The sequence below is a fragment of the Sabethes cyaneus genome, chromosome 1 (assembly GCF_943734655.1).
Source record: "Sabethes cyaneus chromosome 1, idSabCyanKW18_F2, whole genome shotgun sequence".
NCBI lineage: Eukaryota > Metazoa > Arthropoda > Insecta > Diptera > Culicidae > Sabethes > Sabethes cyaneus.
In genome coordinates, this window is record NC_071353.1 from 104,900,845 (window position 1) to 104,922,734 (window position 21,890).

Genomic DNA, 21,890 nt, shown 5'->3' on the forward strand with positions numbered 1-21,890 from the left:
TCAAGCAAATGGAACCAAATTTGACATATGGGGGTTTTTGGAGATATGAGTTTATTGTATGATTGTTACGATACCGCATATACGGCAACACTGCCCAACATCGCAGATGACGTTTATGTTGGCTAGAGGGGAAATGAAGAGTGAAGATAAATAAAAACTCCATCGCAGTGTTCTGAAAAGCTAAATAGAAAGTGTTTCGAGGCAAATCATTTCAATCAGTTACCATTTTAACGTGCGAAATAGTACAGGGTTAGCGAAATAGCGCCTGATAAGTGGTAGAAGAAAGTGATTGAAGTGATACAGCAACCGTTGAAATCCACCAGTAGCCCGGGATACTTACCTGTACAGAATAATTACCGTAACCAACCGCAAATCCGTTTATTTACAACCGCGAAAGTAAAGTAGGGTAGCGCACCCCAAGTTGACCCTAAGCAGAAACACACTTACCAAACCGTATACTGCGATCGGCGTAGGATAGGAAGAAGGTGTAAACGATAAACAGTGAAACCACTTCTTGTAAGTCGAATGTATACATTTTCTGTATTTAATCTAACGCAAAAATACATTACAGTTTGAGCATTACCGAAAACTAATCGGTTGCTACAAAAAACTGGTTCATATCCGAACATTCTCAAAAAGAAGTGACTAAAACCGGTCATAAGAGATGTCGGACGTACCCCGTGATGCACCTTCCGCTCCTAGAGCTACATCGGAGAGCGAGTTTCTGGACTTAACTATGACCCCTTGCGAGATTTGCGGCCCGTCGACGTGTGACGAGCAAATGATTGGTTGTGACAGTTGTGCGAAATGGTTCCATTCCCGTTGTGTTGGAGTCACGGAAGATTCGGTTTCGGAAAAGTGGTACTGCCAAAGTAAAGCTTGTCAGCAGGAGTACCACAAGCAGCAAAAAGATGCCCAAAGGCAGATTCGCGGTAAAAAGGCCGTCGAAGAGTCTGACAAACCCAGTGCCGCCGTACGCAAGGGCATCTCCGACATCGAACAGAGGATGAAGGAGCTGGAGGAGAAGCGAAAGCGGCAGGACAAAGAGCTAGAGGCGGAAATGCTGCTGCAGCAGATGGAAAGTAGAATGCAGCGCGACTTCGAGAGAAAAAAGTTGGAAATGGAGATGAGATTGCGGGACGAAGAAGAAGAAGAAAGGAGTGCTCTGCATGAAGAGATACTGCAGAAGAAGAGGATGCAGATCGAGCGAATGAAAGCAAGTCAGCGGTCATTCGAGCAACAAGTGGCCGATCTCGACAGAGAATTGAAGGAGCTTTCTGTCATCAAAAACTCGAAGGTGGCCGCGAAACAGCCACAAAGGGTCTTTCCGAGCAAAAGCAAAAACGAAGCGCTGAAGCAGGATCAAGCGAACGCCAACAAGTTGGCTAGAGAAAGGGACGCAGTGGGAGAGTTCGATGACGATGAGTATGATGAGGATTCGGACTGCAGCCAGCACACCAATCCGTTCAGTGGCAACAATACACCGCAAAATTGCACGAAAGTGGGTGATGCCAGCCGAAACAGGCTTGGTAAACAAGTCGGACCTACACGAGCACAGCTAGTGGCAAGAAGCGGTTTGACGAGCAAGCTTCCGAAGTTTTCGGGCCATCCAAGGCAGTGGCCATTGTTTTATGCTTCCTACAAAGCATCGAACGATGCCTGTGGCTACATGAATCACGAAAATCAGGTTCGGCTGCAGGAGTGTTTGGAAGGTAGAGCATTGGAACTGGTGGCTGGTCAGCTGCTTCTCCCCGAGTCGGTTCCAAGAGTCATCGAAAAGCTACGGCGGCATTATGGGCGTCCGGAGCAACTGCTTCAAGAGTTCTTGGATCAAGTCAACGAGCTAGAACCACCAAAACCTGACAACTTGAACAGTTTCATACCGTTTGGGAACACGGTGGAGCAGCTCTGTGAGCATTTGGAGGCTGCGGGACTTCGGCAACACCTCGTCAATCCGTTGCTAATCAAGAGTCTGGTCACAAAGATACCGGACCGCGAGAAGCGAGAGTGGGTACACTACCAAAGGCGGAATGCCGGTGGAGAACCAACACTACGAACGCTAACGGATTTCCTAATGGAAATAGTCGACGATGCCTGCGATGCGAACGTTGACGTGCAAGATACACGTAGTTACCAGTCCAGAGGTGTTCCACAGTCTAGAATGGAGATGCCGACCGAGAGAGGTGTGTTACTCAGCCACAGTGACGTTAGCAGTACGGGTACTACTTCAACCGAACAAAAGGAGCTGAAGCCTTGCAAAGTATGTCACAGTACTGGACACCGCCTGCGGCACTGTGATAGTTTTAGAAGAATGACGTACGATGAACGTTTGAGGGTAGTTACCCGCGGGAAACTGTGCAATGTGTGCCTGAACGAGCATGGCGGTCAGTGTAAATTTCGGATACGCTGCAACATTGACAATTGTAGAGAGCGTCACAATCCGCTAATGCACCCCGTTGGAAGCGCAGGGGGGATGAACGTGCCGGACAGGCGGACGCCAGGACCTCTGATGACTGCGTACAGAGACGTGGTACAGTGAATTCGGCGGTATTAGAGAATCTGTAAATCTAGAAATTCCAGATGTTACGGGCGGGGGTGTTACGATACCGCATATACGGCAACACTGCCCAACATCGCAGATGACGTTTATGTTGGCTAGAGGGGAAATGAAGAGTGAAGATAAATAAAAACTCCATCGCAGTGTTCTGAAAAGCTAAATAGAAAGTGTTTCGAGGCAAATCATTTCAATCAGTTACCATTTTAACGTGCGAAATAGTACAGGGTTAGCGAAATAGCGCCTGATAAGTGGTAGAAGAAAGTGATTGAAGTGATACAGCAACCGTTGAAATCCACCAGTAGCCCGGGATACTTACCTGTACAGAATAATTACCGTAACCAACCGCAAATCCGTTTATTTACAACCGCGAAAGTAAAGTAGGGTAGCGCACCCCAAGTTGACCCTAAGCAGAAACACACTTACCAAACCGTATACTGCGATCGGCGTAGGATAGGAAGAAGGTGTAAACGATAAACAGTGAAACCACTTCTTGTAAGTCGAATGTATACATTTTCTGTATTTAATCTAACGCAAAAATACATTACAGTTTGAGCATTACCGAAAACTAATCGGTTGCTACAAAAAACTGGTTCATATCCGAACAATGATGATTTGAGACCCCTCACCCCTGTGGTAGGAGGATAAGGACTCTCATGCAAATAAAACAGAATTTTTGCGTATATGCCATATTTTCTGCTATGTAACAAGCGGTAAGCTGTGAAAGTAAACTAGTAAAACCTTCTCGGAACAAAAGACAGTGAATCGACGCCGCTAACTTACGTGCCCGTCGTAATTCATGTCCAAAGAGAAGGACAATCGAATGGCACGTCATATTTACGATGAACGTGCTTCCGCTTTAATGTTATTTGTAACCAATCACCCTTTTAAACGCCACTAGCGAGTTAAAGTAAGATTATTAAAAAATGTCAAGCTACGCAAAACGAGATTTAGAACAATAATCTGTGGGCTGGTCATTCATTACTATTTCAACCTTTATGATGCATACAAGTGATTTTTAAAAGAAATCTCTATGTCTCAATGGTTGCAGGCGTCCACGTATTTTCAAAGCCATTCAACGAAGAATAGAATCTGAATATTTCGCTCTTCTCTTTTAAACATTCACTTAAACAATGGCACTTACAGATTCTTATAAACATACATATGCCAGAAATGCAGTTTACAGTATGCCAGAAATGCAGTAGTCTTTGATTTAATGGTCTGATATAGTCCTACGTCACCCTTTCGTGCAACCCTTAGGGCTGAAGGCTGAAGCTGAACCTTGAAGTTTTATCGAGAATTATTCCGAGGTGTTTGACTTCATTACTGAAGCCCAGTCTGACACCATTCAATATAGGCGAAGTAATGGTATAACGACTGTTTTGGTGGGGTTAATATTAAGTCCCTCTTGTGAGCACCATAACATGGTGGTGTTTAGAGCTCCTTGCAAGCGACTTGACAATACTGCGTCAAACTTTCCTCTGACGATAAGTACAACGTCGTCGGCGTAAGCAATGGTCTCATAACCAAGCTGTGATAGCTTGTGAAGGAGTACGTCGGTCACCAGCAGGGATGCCAGGTGATTTTTTGAAAAGTCTACGGATCAAGAAAAATGTCTTCATTTGTCTTCCTTCGGCTTTCCGCCCATTTAAACTGCATGGTGAAGACATGTCTTCACATGACTTCAAGTGAAGACATTTCACTTTTTTGTAACAAAAATGTCTTCAAAATGAAGACATGTCTTCACTTCTGGCATCTCTGGTCACCAGTGACCAGAGCAGGGGGGAGAAAACACCTCCCTGTGGACATCCTTTGATCACCGAAATCGTGACCGACGTATCTCCCAATGATGCAGTAATTTCGCTGCTCGGGCCTACATAAAACCCGCCTGGTTCAAATTCTCTTGCTGTGGCGGATATACCACACAACAAAATTTGGGAAAATACCTTGCAGGAGGTGTAGACGGTAATTTCTTCTTCTCCCATATATTTGAAATTATCCAGTGAAGTGCCGTTTCCACTGGGTGGTTCATGGTCGTTTTTGTAAAGTTCTACCGTATGTCGGTCTTTTCGGGCGGCTCTGTTATTTTTCAGACTGATTTTTCGCTGGATTCCTTCAAGATCGGGAGCTGGCACGCTGTCGTCGTTTGTAGGTATTCCTAGGTTAACTTTCGTTTCGTCTCTTTCTGTTATGTTGCCGTTGAGAACTGCTTCCACCTGTTGACCACCCTGCGTTCGTTTGTGACCCGGTTTCCTCCAATCATTTCGTGCACCCGAGGTTTTTTCATCTAGAACGGCGATTGCGGTCTCATTGACGGCCGAGCATATCCCGCTCCATCCGTCTTCGAGGGTCGCAGGACCTAGCTTTACAGCGAAAGGTAGAGCTTCATCCAGTACGCGCGCGTAGTCTAATTGCTGCATGTTAAACCGAGGAGGGTGGCTGTGTTGCGATCGCGAGGCATAAACCGTCAATAGTTTTGAGCGCATATTGACGGAGCGTACGTTGGCGAAGTTCGAGAAAAACCGGCCATCGATGAGAATATGGTCGATTAAATTCAAGGTTCGTTAGTCAGGTGATCTCCGGGTGGCTTAGTATACCCTTAAAAAGCACCGAAGTCGGCAAAATATGCTGGAACTTGTGTGAACTGGCTGCCCTGCTCTTTGTTATTGTGTTGGTGGTTTGATTCAGTTGGCAGTTGCAAGCAGCGAATATTTCATTCTCCGATCGATTTCTACTATAATCGTTGGGAAAACGCAATGTGAAACAGATTAAACACGCTACATCAGCACAAACAAATCGTGTTTATGTGCATTCTCTGCATAAGCAAATAATGTCATATTGAGTATGACGTTTGAACCATTTTTAATTTGCACGTCGTGCAAACCAACGGGGTTCAAATTAAAAAGTGTTCAGATTAAAAACGGTCAAACGGATGGGGTCCTCGGTATCAATCTGTCAAATATGAAATGGTTCGCATTCTGAACTGATTTTAACCACTCGAGGAGAAATAGCCATCGAACTGTCAAATTTTAACTAAAAAGTTAAAAATTTCGCGAAATGGTTCACAGCCTAAACATTTGGCGCTTAAACCAGATCACACTACATACCGAAATCCGAATTTTTAACTCAAACTTTAAATCTATATTGCTGCACGCCTGCGAAACTTGGTGCGTCAGAAGCTGCTTGCGACGTAGCTTAGTCAACGACATCCGGACTGTTGACGAGAACCTATCCTGTCGACCATCGAAAGTGGAGATCTCTGATTTCATTCCCTTTGCTGTGCGCTGTGGTCCTTCCATGTCTCGTGGGGAATTCTTGTTGTTGTTGATGTTGCTGTAGCTGCCTGGCATTCGCGTGCTCATCTTTTGGCGCCAGCCGGAGGGACTTGGCCCTGTACGCATTGCCGTCCTTATTTCCATTCCGCTCAGCTACTGCCACTATGTTCAATGTTTTCATACCGACATAAAGGTGGAGCACCCTGTACTGTGATAATAGTGCAGACGCCTTCCTTAGATAGGTAGAGCGACAGGTAATCAGTGAGTTTTCACCTCAAGCTAGAGATGGACCGGAAGAGTTGATAAGAATTCCCCCCAATAAAATAACGTGGCCCTAATTGAACATGAGCATGAACAACACACACATCGTAGTGGCACCTCCGTGATTGATCTGAGCTAATGAAGTTGCACAGTGAAGCACACAGATAGCATTTTGGGAAAATTTACTATCTTCAATATACAAAAATTCAGTAGCTACAACTTTAAATAGATCAACAACTGCGCCGGCCACGTCCTTCGTTAGGAAAGAGAAGGATTGTTAGTTCGAGATTCGCAGTTATGAGGCCGAGTTTACCTCTACACCTCCACGAATGTCACGGGAGGGATGATTATGCTAGTATGAGAAGGTACGATCAGATCTGGATTCACTGTGGTACGTGATGCGATCTATTAAAATAACGTCAAACTACAAATAATCGTTTCCCTGGCGCGCAAACCCATGGCATTCGATCAGTGGTAAACAAATACCGATACCGAACTGACTTAGTAAAATAATCCGCGTAACTATTAGGAATATGTGGCAGCTTGAGACGAATTGTATCATTGTATCACGATATTACTTCATAATATTACACGATTTCAAATATTGACAAATTTGAGTAAAAACTGCCGCCGTGTCGCTACCTGCTACGATGGTGAGAAAAACGAAAACAAATGTCAGATGCGGTACATTTCATAAAAAATTTTCAGTAAATTTAATTTTTAACTGGTTTTCGATTGAAAACTTTACTAAATTTTTATCAGGTTTTGTAAGAAATTTGCTGTTTTACAAGTTATTTTAAAACCACTTTTAAAATAGTGAATTGAAAGAGCATAAATTTGAAGAATACTGTAAAAGTTAGTTTGGCGACTTAACTAATCGAACACAGAAGTGATCCTAAAGCGGTTTTTGTATATTATTGGAATGTTTTTCTACTTTACAAGATCCCTATGCTTGTTTTGTATTGGTTCAAGTCAAAGTTCTGGAGATTTGAATATCTTTCAGTCTTATCGAACCATGTTGCTCCGGCACTACATGAATATGAATATGAAATATGAATGTTCTCTTTAGTTATCCTGTATCTTGCTTGTAATAGCGTGGTTTATATTAATTTCACAAAAAAACAAGTTTTTTACCACTCAAGCACGTGGATTTTTGTAATTTAGCGTGATATGTAACCTGTTTGTTGTCTGTTTCTGTTTCTGTTTCTGTTTGCAGCACAAGGTGGGGCAGTTAGAGCCAAGTCTGTCCAGGGCTGAGATAAGGTGGTTGTGATAATGTTAAAAGAATCCGTGCGGATTACGCTAGCTCCATAATGTATTGGTGATTATGGATTAATGGGCGGAAGAAGAGTGACAGAACTTGGCTTGATATAATTGTGTGCTTGGTTAATATAGCATAAGATGGCTTGTACTTATCTTGTTTTCTCCTTCCTTTGTTTGTTTCCTCATCTTGTTCGTAGTCAATCTTAAACCTGAAGCAGGCTCCACGCCGGCCGTCCTCTCCATCGTTGTCACCAGTGTGGTCATCTGTGGCTGGTCTCTTGCCTCCCCTCACGGCAACATTATTGTTGCCGTGAGAAGAAGCGATAGAGATCAGGCAGAAAAGAAAAGAAAAGAAAAGAAAAGAAAAGAAAAGAAAAGAGGAATTTTTTAGTCAACATGTTGATTGCAATTTTCAAGTTAGTAATATCACGAGAATTCTATGTCTGTCCATCACCTATGCTACTACCGACTAACTACTCGCTAGGCTGGACGCTACTCATCTCCTAAATACCCATGTCATCACGATTGACCCAGCGCTGTTCCACAACCTATGCTCATTAAAAACCACAGCCGCCTCTTTATCTACCATCTTTGCAGTATTGTAGCTGATGGCGTAAATTTTCGAATATTTTGTGCGGAATATTATTCAAGAGCAATATTATCGCTCAGAACTATCGAAAAACTACTTGAACTTCCGAAAAATAGAGCAGATGCGATGTAATGGGGACTGGTACTCGCTCGTATTATTCCCGGTGGCATTAATTGCATATTTGTAGCAGTAGTCAACCGATTTGTCGGTATGCTCTTCAGACCGTGGTCAATTGAAATGATTCTGTAACTAAGAAGGGATGAGGTGGATCAAAAAGAACTTCACTTGGAGATATGTATATATGCCGTATTAGGTCTTAAGTGCAAGCTGTCACTAAAGCAAGACTTAATAAGATGTTAACAACGTTGATAATTCTGTGAGGATGGTATTGAATCGAAAAATAAATCCTCATTCCTCGGCCATATATTATGTACTATGACCCCATTTTAGGAAGTGGAAATGATTGAGGACAGCCCTTCGCTATCGCTTGAATCAGCCAGAGAATCGAATACCTGTTTTTACTTGAAGAAGTTTTGACTCTAAAAAGATTTAGTTAGAAATGGAATTTCAGTTGAAGTCTGCCAGCATTGGGCAATGGACAGAACAAAATATATATCGAGGCTATAAATCTTTTCGAGTGATCCACTAAGTCCGACCGCGACGACAGCCGCAAGAATGGAGAGGAGCAGGCCGCCGGTGAGTTGCCACCGTTCGACTTGATGGACTCTCCGACAGAGGCTCATCAGCATTAGGAAGGCCCTTGGGAGACAAACAGCGTCATACATGATCATTTTATGTTGTTAGTTGAATACTGTTAACGCGGTTAGTCACAAGACATGCAAATCATTCTAATAAAGGAGGGAAATAAAAAAAAAAATAATAATAAATAAAAAAAATTATAATTACATCCAAAACAATACAATAGAGGTGACAGTAACAGCAACGATAGCAATATTAGTAATAATAGTAATAGCATAGGAAACTGATACAGGAAACACATCTACTGACTATAACTTCCTGCCCATTAATAATTGTAATGTGGCAGCATAGGTATAAGAAGAATTTCCGACTCATCATAGAACACTCAAACATATATTCATTCGTACCTATACACCCATGCACACTCATACATGCATACACATGTATACATGTACGTGTGTGTATATTTTTCAGTGCTGTGCTGTCCATAATCGCATAACAGCCACAAATTCTATGGCAATCTCATAGAAAATGTCTCGATTACGCAAATAAAGACATCACATCATTTTTGAACACTCGTTCGTTCTAACTAGCGATACATTTTAATTTTCATGAGTAAGTCAAAATCTCATGAATGGTGGGTAGGATTTGGTTTCAGTTTTCTAGAGAAATTTCTGTGCATACCAGCAATTCATCTAGGGAACCGATTAAGCCCTCCCGGTGCTTCGGCCCAAACGGATTGAATTTAAAATCAAATCCGTTCGATTTCGCTCCATTCCGCTTTACGAGACACATGCTACACATAAAGCTAAATTATGCAATACTACATACTACACATATATCCAACTTAAACTATAAACATTCTACATGCGGAACTAAGAATTTTTAGGTCGTTTGGCCGAAGTACGCGTCAAACCACCTACCCATGGGAGGGGATATGTAACCTGTTTGTTGTCGCATAAATATACAAAAACATTATTTTCTCGTATATACTGTAAACAAACCACTGACAAAGTATATACCAAAAATAAAGTACTCAATTTTCTTACATTTTGCAATAATAATTTTACTTGTACATTGTTTCACTACATTAAGAAAATTAAAAAAGTAAACTTTTTTCCGATTCTTCAAGCAAACTGTCAACTTTCTCACCGTTCGGCTAGTTCCAAAGACCACCACCGTCAGCGCATAAGTTTCTGTCGAACAGGTCAATACACGCGCGCGACTGTAATAAACAACACATCGATGTAAAATTTACTAATATTACATTGTACAATAATATAACGTGGCCCCAATTACGAAGAAAATTTAGTCATTAGTTAGAGATTTTTATTAACTAAAAACCATCGCTTATATCAGAAGTCTTGACAAATCTAATTGATTATGCCAAGTAATAAATTTAATGTTTTCTGTCTAATCAATTGTTATGATGTCGTATATGAACAAATCGCACAAAAGACGCATGTTTTAAAGATGTTTGAAATTATAACAATCAGGGATGGTTCGATCACTTTGACTCAATTTTGATTCATTTGACAGTACCGTCTTAACGGGGCCAAATATGACAAAGTTACGTATGGGATATTTGTAGAACAGCTTAATATATATAATTTTGCTGAATAAAGTGTTGCTGTATCTTTTGTAGTTACGGCGCTACAATGCTAGTATCTTATTAGTGACTAAATGAACGTTCATTTAGTCACTGATGAGTTACTAGCGTTGTAGCACCGTAACCACAAACGATACAGCAAAACTTTGTTCAGAAAAATTGTAGATTAAAACTTGTTCTACAAATGTCCCATATATAACATTGTCATATTTGGCTCGGCTGAAACGGTACTGTCAAATGAATCAAAATTGAGTCAAAGTGATCGAACCATCCCTGATAACAATCGCGATTTGCATAACTGCAATTGAAATTCAGCGTTGAAACCCAACATTTTGCGCCTACCAGTACTGCGGAACAATATACTTCTCCAATACACTTAGTACCATCGCGTCACATAAAAGGTCAATAAAGTTCCAGCGGCTTTGAAACACTCATTGAATAGAATGCGGAACGGAATCATGGTGTATAATGTAGTGTCAACAAGAGTGATCAAAATGGTCAATTCAATATTGAATAGGGAAAGATACGGGCAAACACTTATATATCTAAGCAGAATTTACCTATTTAATTTGAATGAATTTGAAGAAAAACTAATTCGAAAATCAAATGCTGAGCTACACAATTAAAAAAACTTAACATAATCATTCAGTGAAGTAATTAGTTCAGCTCATATATTTAATGAGTTGATAATGCATCTCTCTTCATTACAACTTCGCTACGCTACGCTAGTGCAGTGCAGAAGCAAATGAGATGAAATTATAGTGACCGCGTATGTCACGTTAACAACAGCTGATCAACATGCACTGTTCAGTCAAGCCTTTTTATGCAATGCCTGTTTGTTATTTCAGTTCACAAACAAAAGCATCATCTTTTGTCGGCTGTGACAAGTAAGATTGCCCGGTGTAATATTCTATTCTATATCATTATTCATTATATGCGAACCAGGAAATTGTTCGGTAATCCCAGCAGTAGCATTCATCTACTTCATATGCTCAATATGCTTATACAAACGTTTCATAGAATCTACTTACTTAATAGTGCACGCAACTGCTTGAAGAAAAGAGCATTGACGTGTGCTTTCGTTGTCCGTTTATCTTTTTTCTCACTGATGAAATACTGAATTTCATCTTCAGGTCGTTGCTTCCTGTAAAAACACAAACAGTTTATCACAACTTTAGCGTGTGTTCGCAAAAATTTAGGTTATAGCATAAAATCTGTTAATTAAACTGAACTGCTTGTTTTTTATTGTTGTTACGTTTTTACTCAACTTTATCACTATGTGCACTTGTCAAAAGCTTTGACCATCTATACCTAAACAATTTTATTTAGTTGCTGTTCAAATATAAATGTTTATATTGTAATTGTATATTGTAATTTATTAGAGATACGTTAACCACTTAGTTTAGAACTTTGCTCAGGGTCAAGGATTTATAAAGAGAAACATTACAACGGAAATCCAATAAGTAAGCAATTAAGTTAGCAACTATGAGCTATGCACGAATGATAGTAAGTTATTAAATATAGAGCTATATATAGTTTAGATAGCGGATACAGTCACTGGTTATTCGGGAGAGATCTCTTGAACCCACTTATAGTTGGTTGCTGCTTTGATATTTTGAAAATGTTTAAACGTTTGCTTCCAATTATCTAACACTTAGAAAATTTAACTGTTTTACTTTGAATAGGTATAAAAACAAAAATAACATCCAAACCTACCGAGCTTTGTGCACCTGTTTACCGTACAAGATAATCCAAGTGGCTGCGGAGCACCCAGCAATTGCTATCGCCAGGTTTTGATTAGACGCAATCTTACTTAAGCTGGGAGCCATTTTAGCAAGTCTTGAATTGCCCAATGTACACTTGAGTTACGATTTTCTCTTTCCGTCGAAGTTTCGAAAAAAAAGTAACGATTACACTTTCTTCTATTTGCAGCTATAAACAATGTTAACACACATTAATTTAAGAAATACACTTTTGTATCTTTTTCAGGTGTAGGCACACGGCACAGTACCTGCTACCACCGGAAAAGTGACGCAGCACTTTTATCACAGAATATCTTGCAGAAACTTTGCCCTGTGTCTGCAACTTCGATTTCATTCAATCCATCAAGAAGCACCGATTCAATATTCAATTGAAAACTTTATTATCAATGGAACGGTCTAGCGAAATATTGACCTTTGGAACCACTATGAACGGTATTCTGGTTGCAATAATTAAGCAATTTGAATTGCTAATAGCTGACGTTCAATAATCCAAGAGCGACGCACTCGAAGTGAAGCGGTAACACGATATTATATGCATCGAACGATACACACCACGGCCGGGCTTCAAAAAACTTTGATATCAAAATCAAAGCAACTTTAATAAAAAAAAAGGCCACGGAAAAAGTTTACCCACGACTCGAACACAACATTCACAACCTTACGACACAAGCGACATGCTGAAACTGAAACACTAAAGCTGAATGCTGAGTGCGAGTGGGGTAAGTGCGCTGAATCGATTCCTTTTCGCGGCGTGAGTGACATATAAGTTTGACAGTTGTTGTTACAGTTTCTCTCGTTTCTCCGGGGTTTCCAAGGGGTTTCCAACAGCAATGATTACTATATCAATATTTCTGGCATTAGTTTTCGAAAGGTCTCATAATGCATGCAAAAGGGTTGATTATGCGACCTTCTGAAAACTAAAGCCAGATTTCTTTGTGCTGGAGTTACATAGCAGCGATGGTAGCGACATCAAGATTTAGTTTGCCACTTACTGCTCGAGGGGTGCTCTATTGAAGGATTACTCGTAGATTACATAAAAACCTTTTACACACTTTTTGTCAATTACCTGGTAGTCTGTTCTCTGTGCTGCAGCGCCTCAACGAAACAGAATTCGAAAAAGTAGTGTAAAATGCAATTGTAGAGTTCATAATTATCTACATTATTGTTGAAAAAAGTATAGTTCTATCTTTTGTATTTACGGCGTTACCCCGTTGGTAGCAAAAAGAGCCGCTCAGTTGGCTACCAACGGGGTAGCAATCGCATAGCGCCGTAAATACGAAAGATAAAACTATATTTTCTTCAACAATAATGTAGATAATCATTAGCTCTACAATTGCCGTATATACTACTTTTTCAAATTCCGTTTAGTTGAGGCGCCGCAGTTAAATGAGCATCTACTGAGCAAAAAACCGAAAATGAAGCCTGACAATAGCAAACATTGGCAGGGCTGCCAATTTCTAACATTTCAAGATTTAAATGTCAAAAAGGTGGGCAACAGTGTACAACAAACTGTGAAATGAATGTGCCGCAATTGGAATCAGTGAGATAAGCTGTTTCCTATAAATTGAGCCTGCTACACACTTAAACGATTCGGTAAAATTTACCGAAATCTAAACAGCCGAACGTTCGGTAAAAATGTTGGTGGTGCATATCGACGTTTACGGATCATTAGTAATGTTTGGCATCATAAAAAAATTTACCGAACGTTCAGCTGTTTAGATTTCTGTTATTATCTGCTCTGTTATTATTATCTGCTACGGATAAGAGAGTGTTCGTGAAGCGTATGCACTATCAGCCTATAGGTTAGGTGAATATCACCTCCTCGACATCGCCCCCATTAAGTTGGACCCCTCACTATTGTACCCCAAACAACAATGGCCGTCGCATTGATTTTCTATGAAGTGATTTCCCGCCCAGTGTTTTTAACGTTTCAGTTTCAGTCACAGAAAAATGGCGACGTGCCGGGGGGTCGGTGAATATGTATTAGTTTTAGCTTCGTGTAAAGCACCCCATCGGTAGGCAACCATGTTTTCGCCACTAACATCTCGTGTGTGCGAAAATGAGATAGCATATCAGCACTGCGTTTCACTCAACTGCCAGCAGTCTGATTTGGGCCCGCTGTCAAATTTTGAGCCCAGGACATGCTGTCGCTGACGTTCACTGCAGCTCGATATAGAGATCACAGAGAACAGACTACCAGGTAATTGACAAAAAGTGTGTAAAAGGTTTTTATGTAATCTACGAGTAATCCTTCAATAGAGCACCCCTCGAGCAGTAAGTAGCAAACTAATAAATCTTGATGTCGCTACCATCGCTGCTATGTAACTCCAGCACAAAGAAATATTGATAAAGGTACATGAATATTTTTTAATGCGTTTGGCAAACTATAGAGCTTGCTAATTTGCGGTTGTGTTGGTGGTTTGTTTTCCCCCAGTTTGAAAAACGACATGGAAAAACCAACAGCAGCAGCAACAAATCGCGTGTACGTATACGCGGCATAGTGTGCGTACGGAAGCTGTCAGCAATCTCAATTTCTGGAGGGCGCTACCGACAGATTTTACACACAAAAAATCGATTACAGTGGACCCCCGTTCGTTTGAACGATTCCTCATGCAAACTAACGGGGTTACTTTTTAATTTGAACAACTGGTAACCCGAAATATGCTGAAACCTGTGTGAACTGGCCGCCTTGCTCTTTGTTATTGTTTTGGTGGTTTGTTTTAGTTGGCAGTTGCAAGTGCGAATATTGCATTTTCCGATCGGATTTCTCTCTTAATCGTTAGGAAAACGAAATGTGAAACCGATTAAACACGCTAGGTCAGTACAAACGAATCGTGTTTCTGTGCATTGTCAGCATAAACAAATGATGTCATGTTGAGAATGACATTTGAACCATTTTTAATTTGCACGTCGTGCAAACCAACGGGGTTCAAATTAAAAAATGTTCAGATTAAAAATGGTCAAACGAACGGGGGTCCACGGTACTTCCTTTCGAGCCTGTTAATCTGTTTTCTGCAGAGATGCCAGAAGTGAAGACATGTCTTCATTTTGAAGACATTTTTGTTACAAAAAAGTGAAATGTCTTCGCTTGAAGACATGTGAAGACATGTCTTCACCATGCAATTTGAATGGGCGGAAAGCCGAAGGAAGGCAAATGAAGACATTTTTCCTTGATTCGTGAAGACTTTTCAAAAAATCACCTGGCATCCCTGGTTCTCTGTGATAGAGATTTCGATGGGGTGGTGTAAAGCGTGTGGAAAGCTAGGTGTGATTCTAGTTACAAAAATATGGCTTCCTGTCAGAACCCTGGAAATTTTACACTCAAAATATATCTCACGTCGAAGTTACCTGAAAAGTTATGTGAATATTTTCCACCCAGCTTTTCCTGTACTATTTACGTGATTTTCGGGTAGTTCGCACGCATACTAATGCGTTAACGTGAAAATCAGATAGATGTTATTATTTTGTCCAATAACAATCACCTGAAAGTCACGTAAATCCCTGTAGAGAAATTTACGTGATTTTTCACGTGGAAAGGACGTGATGTGGATTATTTTGAGTGTATACATAAGGAGCAGTAATCATTGCTGTTGGAAACCCCTTGATGCTGGATGACGGTAATGTGATTTAAGGGATTTAAGGGCATCAGTGCTTTTTTTTGTTTTCGCGCCAGTGTTAATTTTCAGGTGTTAATTTTCTTCAAACATAAAACATTGTGTTACTACATACTGTAACGTTTTCGGTAATTGTTGAGTGTTGGTCGACAGGTACGAAATTGAACGCCGCTGGTATAATCGTAGCCAGTTCCAGATGTCTGCTTTACAAGAAATAAATAGTAATGAATCGAATATGTCCGCAACCGCGCAGCAAAAGGCAACCGAAAAGGCAAATCGTCAAATTAACCCGATGGCTGATTACCCTGAGTTTCTGAAGTATAGTACTGAAGATGGGTGTGAATTTGATATATACTGTAGGCGAAAAGCCGATATGGATCCAAAAACATTAAAATGGGCTTTTAAATTGGCTGAAAAAAATGTCGGACCGCAGTACAAAACCTGTAGCCTTGGATGGCAACCCAAAGTTAAACAGTCGGATTTAAATAAGAACTGGGCACGATATCTGGTGGCTGTTGATCGGAAGCTCAAAAAACCTGCGGCTTATTCGATGTTCCGGTTTGACTTGGACTACGGGCGTTGTGTTCTGTATTGCTATGAAATGCAGGTAGATTCTGAATTTCAGCGGAAGGGATTGGGAGGGTTTATGATGTGTGCGCTCGAAAAAATGGCTCAGCATTATGGAATGGAGCGGCTGGTGTTGACTGTGCTAAAGAACAACGAAGATGGCATCAGATTCTACAAAAAATTAGGGTTAGTCTTTAAACTCGTGTACCTAAGTCTGCAATTGAACTAAATTTTTGTCTTTTTTTAGATATGATATTGATGAAACATCTCCAGACAAGAGCGAGAATGCTGCTTATGAAATATTTAGCAAATCGATGCTATAGTGGTATTACTTAAAATAAGTTTTATTAAATGAATACAACACAGATTAGCATAAGTTTAAAACTTGCTTGCCGCTTCCTCCAAAAACTTGCCCAATTTAACGTCCCGTTCGCTCAGTCCGCCACAATCGTGAGTGGCTAAAGTGACCTGCACTTTGTTGTAGACATTGAACCATTCTGGATGGTGATCCATTTTGTCCGCCAGAAGTGCAACACGTGTCATAAAACCGAAAGCTTCGTTGAAATTCTTGAATAAATATTCCTTGTAAATAGCGTCCCGGTCTTTGACCATCGTCCAACCGGCATCTAGCAGCGGCTGGAGGAGTTCTTTGCGTTGTTCTTCAGTTAATTTTGCCACCTGTAGATGATATAAATTGGTTTGTAGGTATTACATATTTGAATTTCGATGTTTATTGTTTGGTGGATGCTAAGTCATTGTAGCGCTAATACGATTTTCTAAAATGTATCGTTTGGCATTGAATCTTCCTTGGAATGAGAATTAGGAATAACTTTAAAAGGTAAAAACTCTCCTAAGACTATGGAATATCATAACAAAGCAAAACGATATTTATTTAATTTAAAACATTAATGCGATGTCAACATGTCATAAAATGAAAACAAGTTGCTAGTGACAATCTATTTGCCATTGTCTTATAATATAATAAACTTATGGCTGTAAAGTTCCTTTTGAATAGGTATATTTTTTGGTTTCAGGAATTGATTAGAAATAGATCATTCCTTACCAATTTCAAGGTCGAAATAACTTCTTATTCTCCTATGGACGGTAGGTATATACAATTTTAATAGCAGAAGCACTATTTTGTCTGCCATGTAAAAATCAATATTCAACACGAATTAATAGATGCAACTTGTTGCTTACCATCTTGCGTTTTTTCGGTACTTGCTGTGGGCCTTTCACTTCCGTAATCTCTAACTGGGCGCTGTTGCTAAAAGCACTGTACTGAGGACGTGTCGCGATCGCAAGTGATCGTACCGGTGCTGGAGACGAAAATCTTGGACTAATACATGAACTGCAGTGAGAAAACTGATTATAATGGAGGCAGCTATTGCTCTTTGTGCTTGCCAATTTCTGTAGTGTGAGTGCTGTGCTGCTGATTCGCTTCAAAATGTTCCCCGCTCGCTCCATGGAGGCTGGTTTTGATTTACTATCAGAGGTCAGAGCTACGTGCTACTGCTTTTGAGTTATTAAGAATTTTCTTCACATAGCCTTCGTAATAAGAAACAATACATCACAGCTGATCGATGATAAAAGCTTGAAAATTTAAAAACGCTTTCGGCACAAGTTGAATTTTTACAGAAAACTTTGCGGTGCTTTTTCTCCACAGTTGATTGCGAAAAAGCACAAAGCGAAAAAAGCATTCAACCGTTTAAAGCAACAGACCTCAAATCCCTAGACAAAGTTAGTCAAGGATTCAAGGTAAATTATCTTAGTAGAATCAATGTATAGGGTACGGGAGGGTATTTTCAGCAGGTTTCTAAATTCAGCCTATGTGCCTCTTCTTTCGCCAATAAAAATACTTTGCCGACATGCAATTTTAATATGTTATAGCTATTTTCTCAAGACTAAGTAATCTACTATTTTTTATTCAAAGAACGTCAAACCCACCTGTTCTTTTACTACACTCTTAAATGATTCTACCTGTAAATTGGTCGGATTTGGTTAAAGTTTGGTTGAAACTACTCAAAATGCCCTTAAAGTGTACAAACTCAGATTTTGAGTAGTTTTTCAACCAAAAATTGGTAGTAGGAACTTAAAATTGCGTTATTTGTCATAGAGAATAATTCAATTATCGGTAGCTAGTAGCCAAAATTGGTTGAAATTTTTACCCAAAGTTTGAGTTTCTACACTTTAAGGGCATTTTGAGTAGTTTCAACCTAGCTTTAAGTAAATCCGACCTATTTACAGGTAGAATCATTTAAGAGTGTAGAATTAGGCCATAGGCCGAAAAAATAGATGCCATCGCTTAATCGGCTGAAAATACCCTCCCGTACCTATCCAGCTTTTTACGCGCTATAATGGCGGACGCTATAAATTGTGTTCGTAATATTCGAACAATCTTTTTGACAACTCTGCATCCATCAAAACTGGGTACTCTTCTCCTGTACGGCAGTGTTGCTCTTTCTTTCGTTTACGCAAAAGAAGGAGAGCAATAGTTTTGTTTATCCAGCTTTTTACGCGCTATAATGGCGGACGCTATAAATTGTGTTCGTAATATTCGAACAATCTTTTTGACAACTCTGCATCCATCAAAACTGGGCACTCTTCTCCTGTACGGCAGTGTTGCTCTTTCTTTCGTTTACGCAAAAGAAGGAGAGCAATACTCGCGTCACTTTTCATTTCGTCCAATGTAACAATTGTAAACAAATCCGGTTTATCACAACAAATTATTGCTCTTTTTAAACTCTATGTTATACAAAAACACCTGCCCAAATAGAATTATTTTGAGGTGAAAAAATTAGCATTATCAAAATGTCCAATGTGCACATTCGAATTACGAATGACTGACTGTTACTTTGGTCGTTCTCATCTGATGTCCAAAGTGCAAAAAAAATCAAAACAAACCCAATCTGTACATTGGACGTTTAGCAAGTGAAAGTTTTTTTTCGCATTATTTATGCATTTTAAGTGAAACAAGCGGTCTAATATTGAAAAATAACCTCGAAAATAGCGTAGCACGGCAACGCACGTATTTTACGGTGATCTCGCTTAATTTATGTGCAAGAGCCTGGAAAAATAAAACCGTCCAAAGTACAGCATGAGATGGTAAACAGTCCAAAGTAACTTTTTCCATAATAAACCAAAACTGCTTAGTTTTAATTAGATTTTTGAAATCTCCGTTAAATATTGAATGTTATTATTCATCAACCACGTTGAGTGAATGACTGAAAATTATTTCATTTTGAAACAATTTAAAGTTCAGTTCGAAGAACTTCGATCTCGTTTTTCTCAATATGGTGGAATTGTTACATTGGACGAAATCAAAAGTGACGCGAGAATAGTTTTGTTTACATTTCGCACATTTTTGCTCTCCTTCTTTGGCGTAAACGAAAGAAAGAGCACGGTAGGGTTGCAAGAGAAAAGTGCCAGATTTGATGTATGCAGAGTTGTCAGAAAGATTGTACGCATATTACGAACACAATTTATAGCGGCCACCATTATAGCGCGTAAAAAGCTGGATACATTTCGCACATTATTGCTCTCCTTCTTTGGCGTAAACGAAAGAAAGAGCACGGTAGTGTTGCAAGAGAAAAGTGCCAGATTTGATGTATGCAGAGTTGTCAAAAAGATTGTTTGCATATTACGAACAAAATTTATAGCGGCCATCATTATAGCGCGTAAAAAGCTATGGATAAAAATGGATTTCTGTCTGCCTGTCGGGATGTTCCTTATAGAATCGAAAACTACTGAACCAATCGGCGTGAAAATTTGCATGTAGAGGTTTTTGGGGCCAGGGAATGTTTTTATGATGGTAAGAGACCCCTCCCCGCACTAAGAGGGGGGGGGCTCCCATACAAAAGAAACACAAATTTCTGCATAACTCGAGAACTAATCAAGCAAATAAAATAAATTTGGCATGTGGGTGTTTTTGGTAACAAGAATTTATTCTATGGTAAATTGGGACCCCGCCCCTCTTTAGAATGGAAATTATGACTCCTCTCCCCTTTAAGAGGGGGGGATTCCCCATACAAATTTCCTCATAACTCGAGAACTAATCAAGCAAATGGAACAAAATTTGGCATGTGGGTGTTTTTGGAGAGAATAATTTTTTCTATGGTGAATTTAGGCCCCTCCCCTCTTTAGAAGAGGAATTATGACTCCTCTTCCTTTAACATGGGGGGACTTCCATACAAATGAAATACAAATTTCTTCATTACTCGAGAACTAATCAATCAAATGGAACCATATTTGGCATGCGGGTGTTTTTTGAAGCAAGAATTTTTTCTATGATGAATCAGGACCCCTTACCGTTTTAGGAGGGGGGGCTCCCATACAAATGAAATACAAATTTCCTCACAACTTCAGAACTAATCAAGCAAATGGAACCAAATTTAGCATGTGGGGGGTTTTGGAGGCAGGAATTTTTTTCTATGATGGTTTGAGACCCCTTCCCTCTTTAGGGGGGAATTTGGACCCCTCCCCCTTCAATAGTGAGGGCTCCTATACAAATGACCTACAAATGCTGATAATACTTATTTGCAGCTAGTTACCGACAAGAAGAATTTAAATAGAATTGTGGATGCCAATTTACAACAGTTATGCAGTCAGAAGGCTGATAAACAGCAAACCGCAGTAGAAAACGCCAGGGATGCTAATAAACGATTGATTTACTGCTTATACTAATGCTTATTGGTTACCTGGGTAGAGAACTAATCAAGCAGATGGAACCAAATTTGGCATGTGGGGGGTTTTGAAGGCAGGAATTTTTTTCTATGATGGTTTGAGAGTTCGAGACCCCTCACCCCTGTGGTAGGGGGATAAGGACTCTCATACAAATAAAACAGAAATTTTTGCGTATGTATGTATGTATGTATGTATGGGGACTACCACCTATCGCAGCAGAACAACAGGTCCTGTATGAAGGGTCAAAAGGGAATCGGTCGGCAACCAACATCGCTTGCACGTACCAGGGGTGTTTAAGAATCTCCTTCCAGAAACTAGATCGCATGAGTCAATCGTTAAGTAAGCCCTCCTAATGCAGAATGACCCCAATAGGTGGGGAGAAGGGCCCGCTCATCATCCACAATGTGTTGTTAGCCGGGCCAAGGCAAACCTTAGGAAGTTGACCACTTCACTCTCCCTAAGCACACTGCTTCAAACAAGTACCCTGTTGGACCCTCCCATTCATTGATGTTATTGTTTTTGTGTACTCTAAAAATTTGATTTGGTTAAGTGCTCTTTTTTAATTACTTCTGTCGTGGCAATTATTGGGCTATAAGAAATATTGTATGCACTTTTTTATCATGTTGTTGTGTTATAATTGAGTATTACTGGATCATAGTTTTGGATTAACTTTCAGATGCTTTCTATTTTCGTTTTTTTTTAACACTTGGAGTGGTTATGTTTTTCAATTTTAGGAGAACCGAAATATTGATATAAGAAAAAACTACGAGAATTCAGTTAACCGACACCGAAGATTATGTGCTATCAACCAATTCGATCCGTTCGAAATCGCGCGCGATCAGTTATTAGACACCGATTGACATTTGTTGCTATACGCGAAAGCTGAGACAAACGGGTTTATTTTAATATTTTTTGAAACGATGGTTCTACTACAATTGATGAAGGGACGGTAGGGGAAAGAAATGAAAATTTTTGGTGAAGGAGGGGAAGAGCGGAAAGGATTTGGGGGTGGG

General features: G+C 40.0%; 3 protein-coding genes across 5 annotated transcripts in view; 1 reads left to right on the plus strand and 2 right to left on the minus strand.

Moving 5' to 3' along the window:
* Positions 1 to 12,683, minus strand: part of LOC128734100 (ATP-binding cassette sub-family D member 3) — a 48,993-nt gene extending 36,310 nt beyond the window's left edge. The window contains exons 1-3 of one of the 3 annotated variants that reach the window (XM_053828119.1): positions 12,262 to 12,683; positions 11,967 to 12,182; positions 11,282 to 11,394 (exon numbers count right to left, since the gene is read on the minus strand). In XM_053828119.1, the coding sequence (XP_053684094.1) occupies positions 11,282 to 11,394; positions 11,967 to 12,079 (226 nt within the window). In that variant the 5' untranslated portion in view covers positions 12,080 to 12,182; positions 12,262 to 12,683. The remainder of the gene's footprint in view (positions 1 to 11,281; positions 11,395 to 11,966; positions 12,183 to 12,261) is intronic. The other 2 variants (XM_053828135.1, XM_053828126.1) reach the window with 2 other exon arrangements.
* Positions 12,684 to 15,704: 3,021 nt separating this feature from the next.
* LOC128741796 (N-alpha-acetyltransferase 40) lies at positions 15,705 to 16,517 on the plus strand. Its single transcript, XM_053837850.1, has 2 exons — positions 15,705 to 16,380; positions 16,442 to 16,517. The coding sequence occupies exons 1-2, from the start codon at positions 15,824 to 15,826 to the stop codon at positions 16,515 to 16,517; spliced, it is 633 nt and encodes a 210-aa protein (XP_053693825.1). The 5' UTR covers positions 15,705 to 15,823.
* On the minus strand, positions 16,515 to 17,705 carry LOC128741804 (pterin-4-alpha-carbinolamine dehydratase). The gene is made up of 2 exons (XM_053837863.1): positions 17,395 to 17,705; positions 16,515 to 16,872 (listed from the first exon to the last, which is right to left on the minus strand). The coding sequence occupies exons 1-2, from the start codon at positions 17,659 to 17,661 to the stop codon at positions 16,573 to 16,575; spliced, it is 567 nt and encodes a 188-aa protein (XP_053693838.1). The 5' UTR covers positions 17,662 to 17,705; the 3' UTR covers positions 16,515 to 16,572.
* Positions 17,706 to 21,890: the final 4,185 nt, after the last annotated feature.

Bases quoted from the DNA above. Each gene is read 5' to 3' on its own strand.
- LOC128741796 (XM_053837850.1), top strand. From the start codon at position 15,824: ATGTCTGCTTTACAAGAAATAAATAGTAATGAATCGAATATGTCCGCA. The intron at 16,381-16,441 runs GTTAGTCTTTAA...GTCTTTTTTTAG, and splicing joins AGATTCTACAAAAAATTAGG to ATATGATATTGATGAAACAT.
- LOC128741804 (XM_053837863.1), bottom strand. From the start codon at position 17,661: ATGGAGCGAGCGGGGAACATTTTGAAGCGAATCAGCAGCACAGCACTC. The intron at 16,873-17,394 runs GTAAGCAACAAG...TATCATCTACAG, and splicing joins TACCGAAAAAACGCAAGATG to GTGGCAAAATTAACTGAAGA.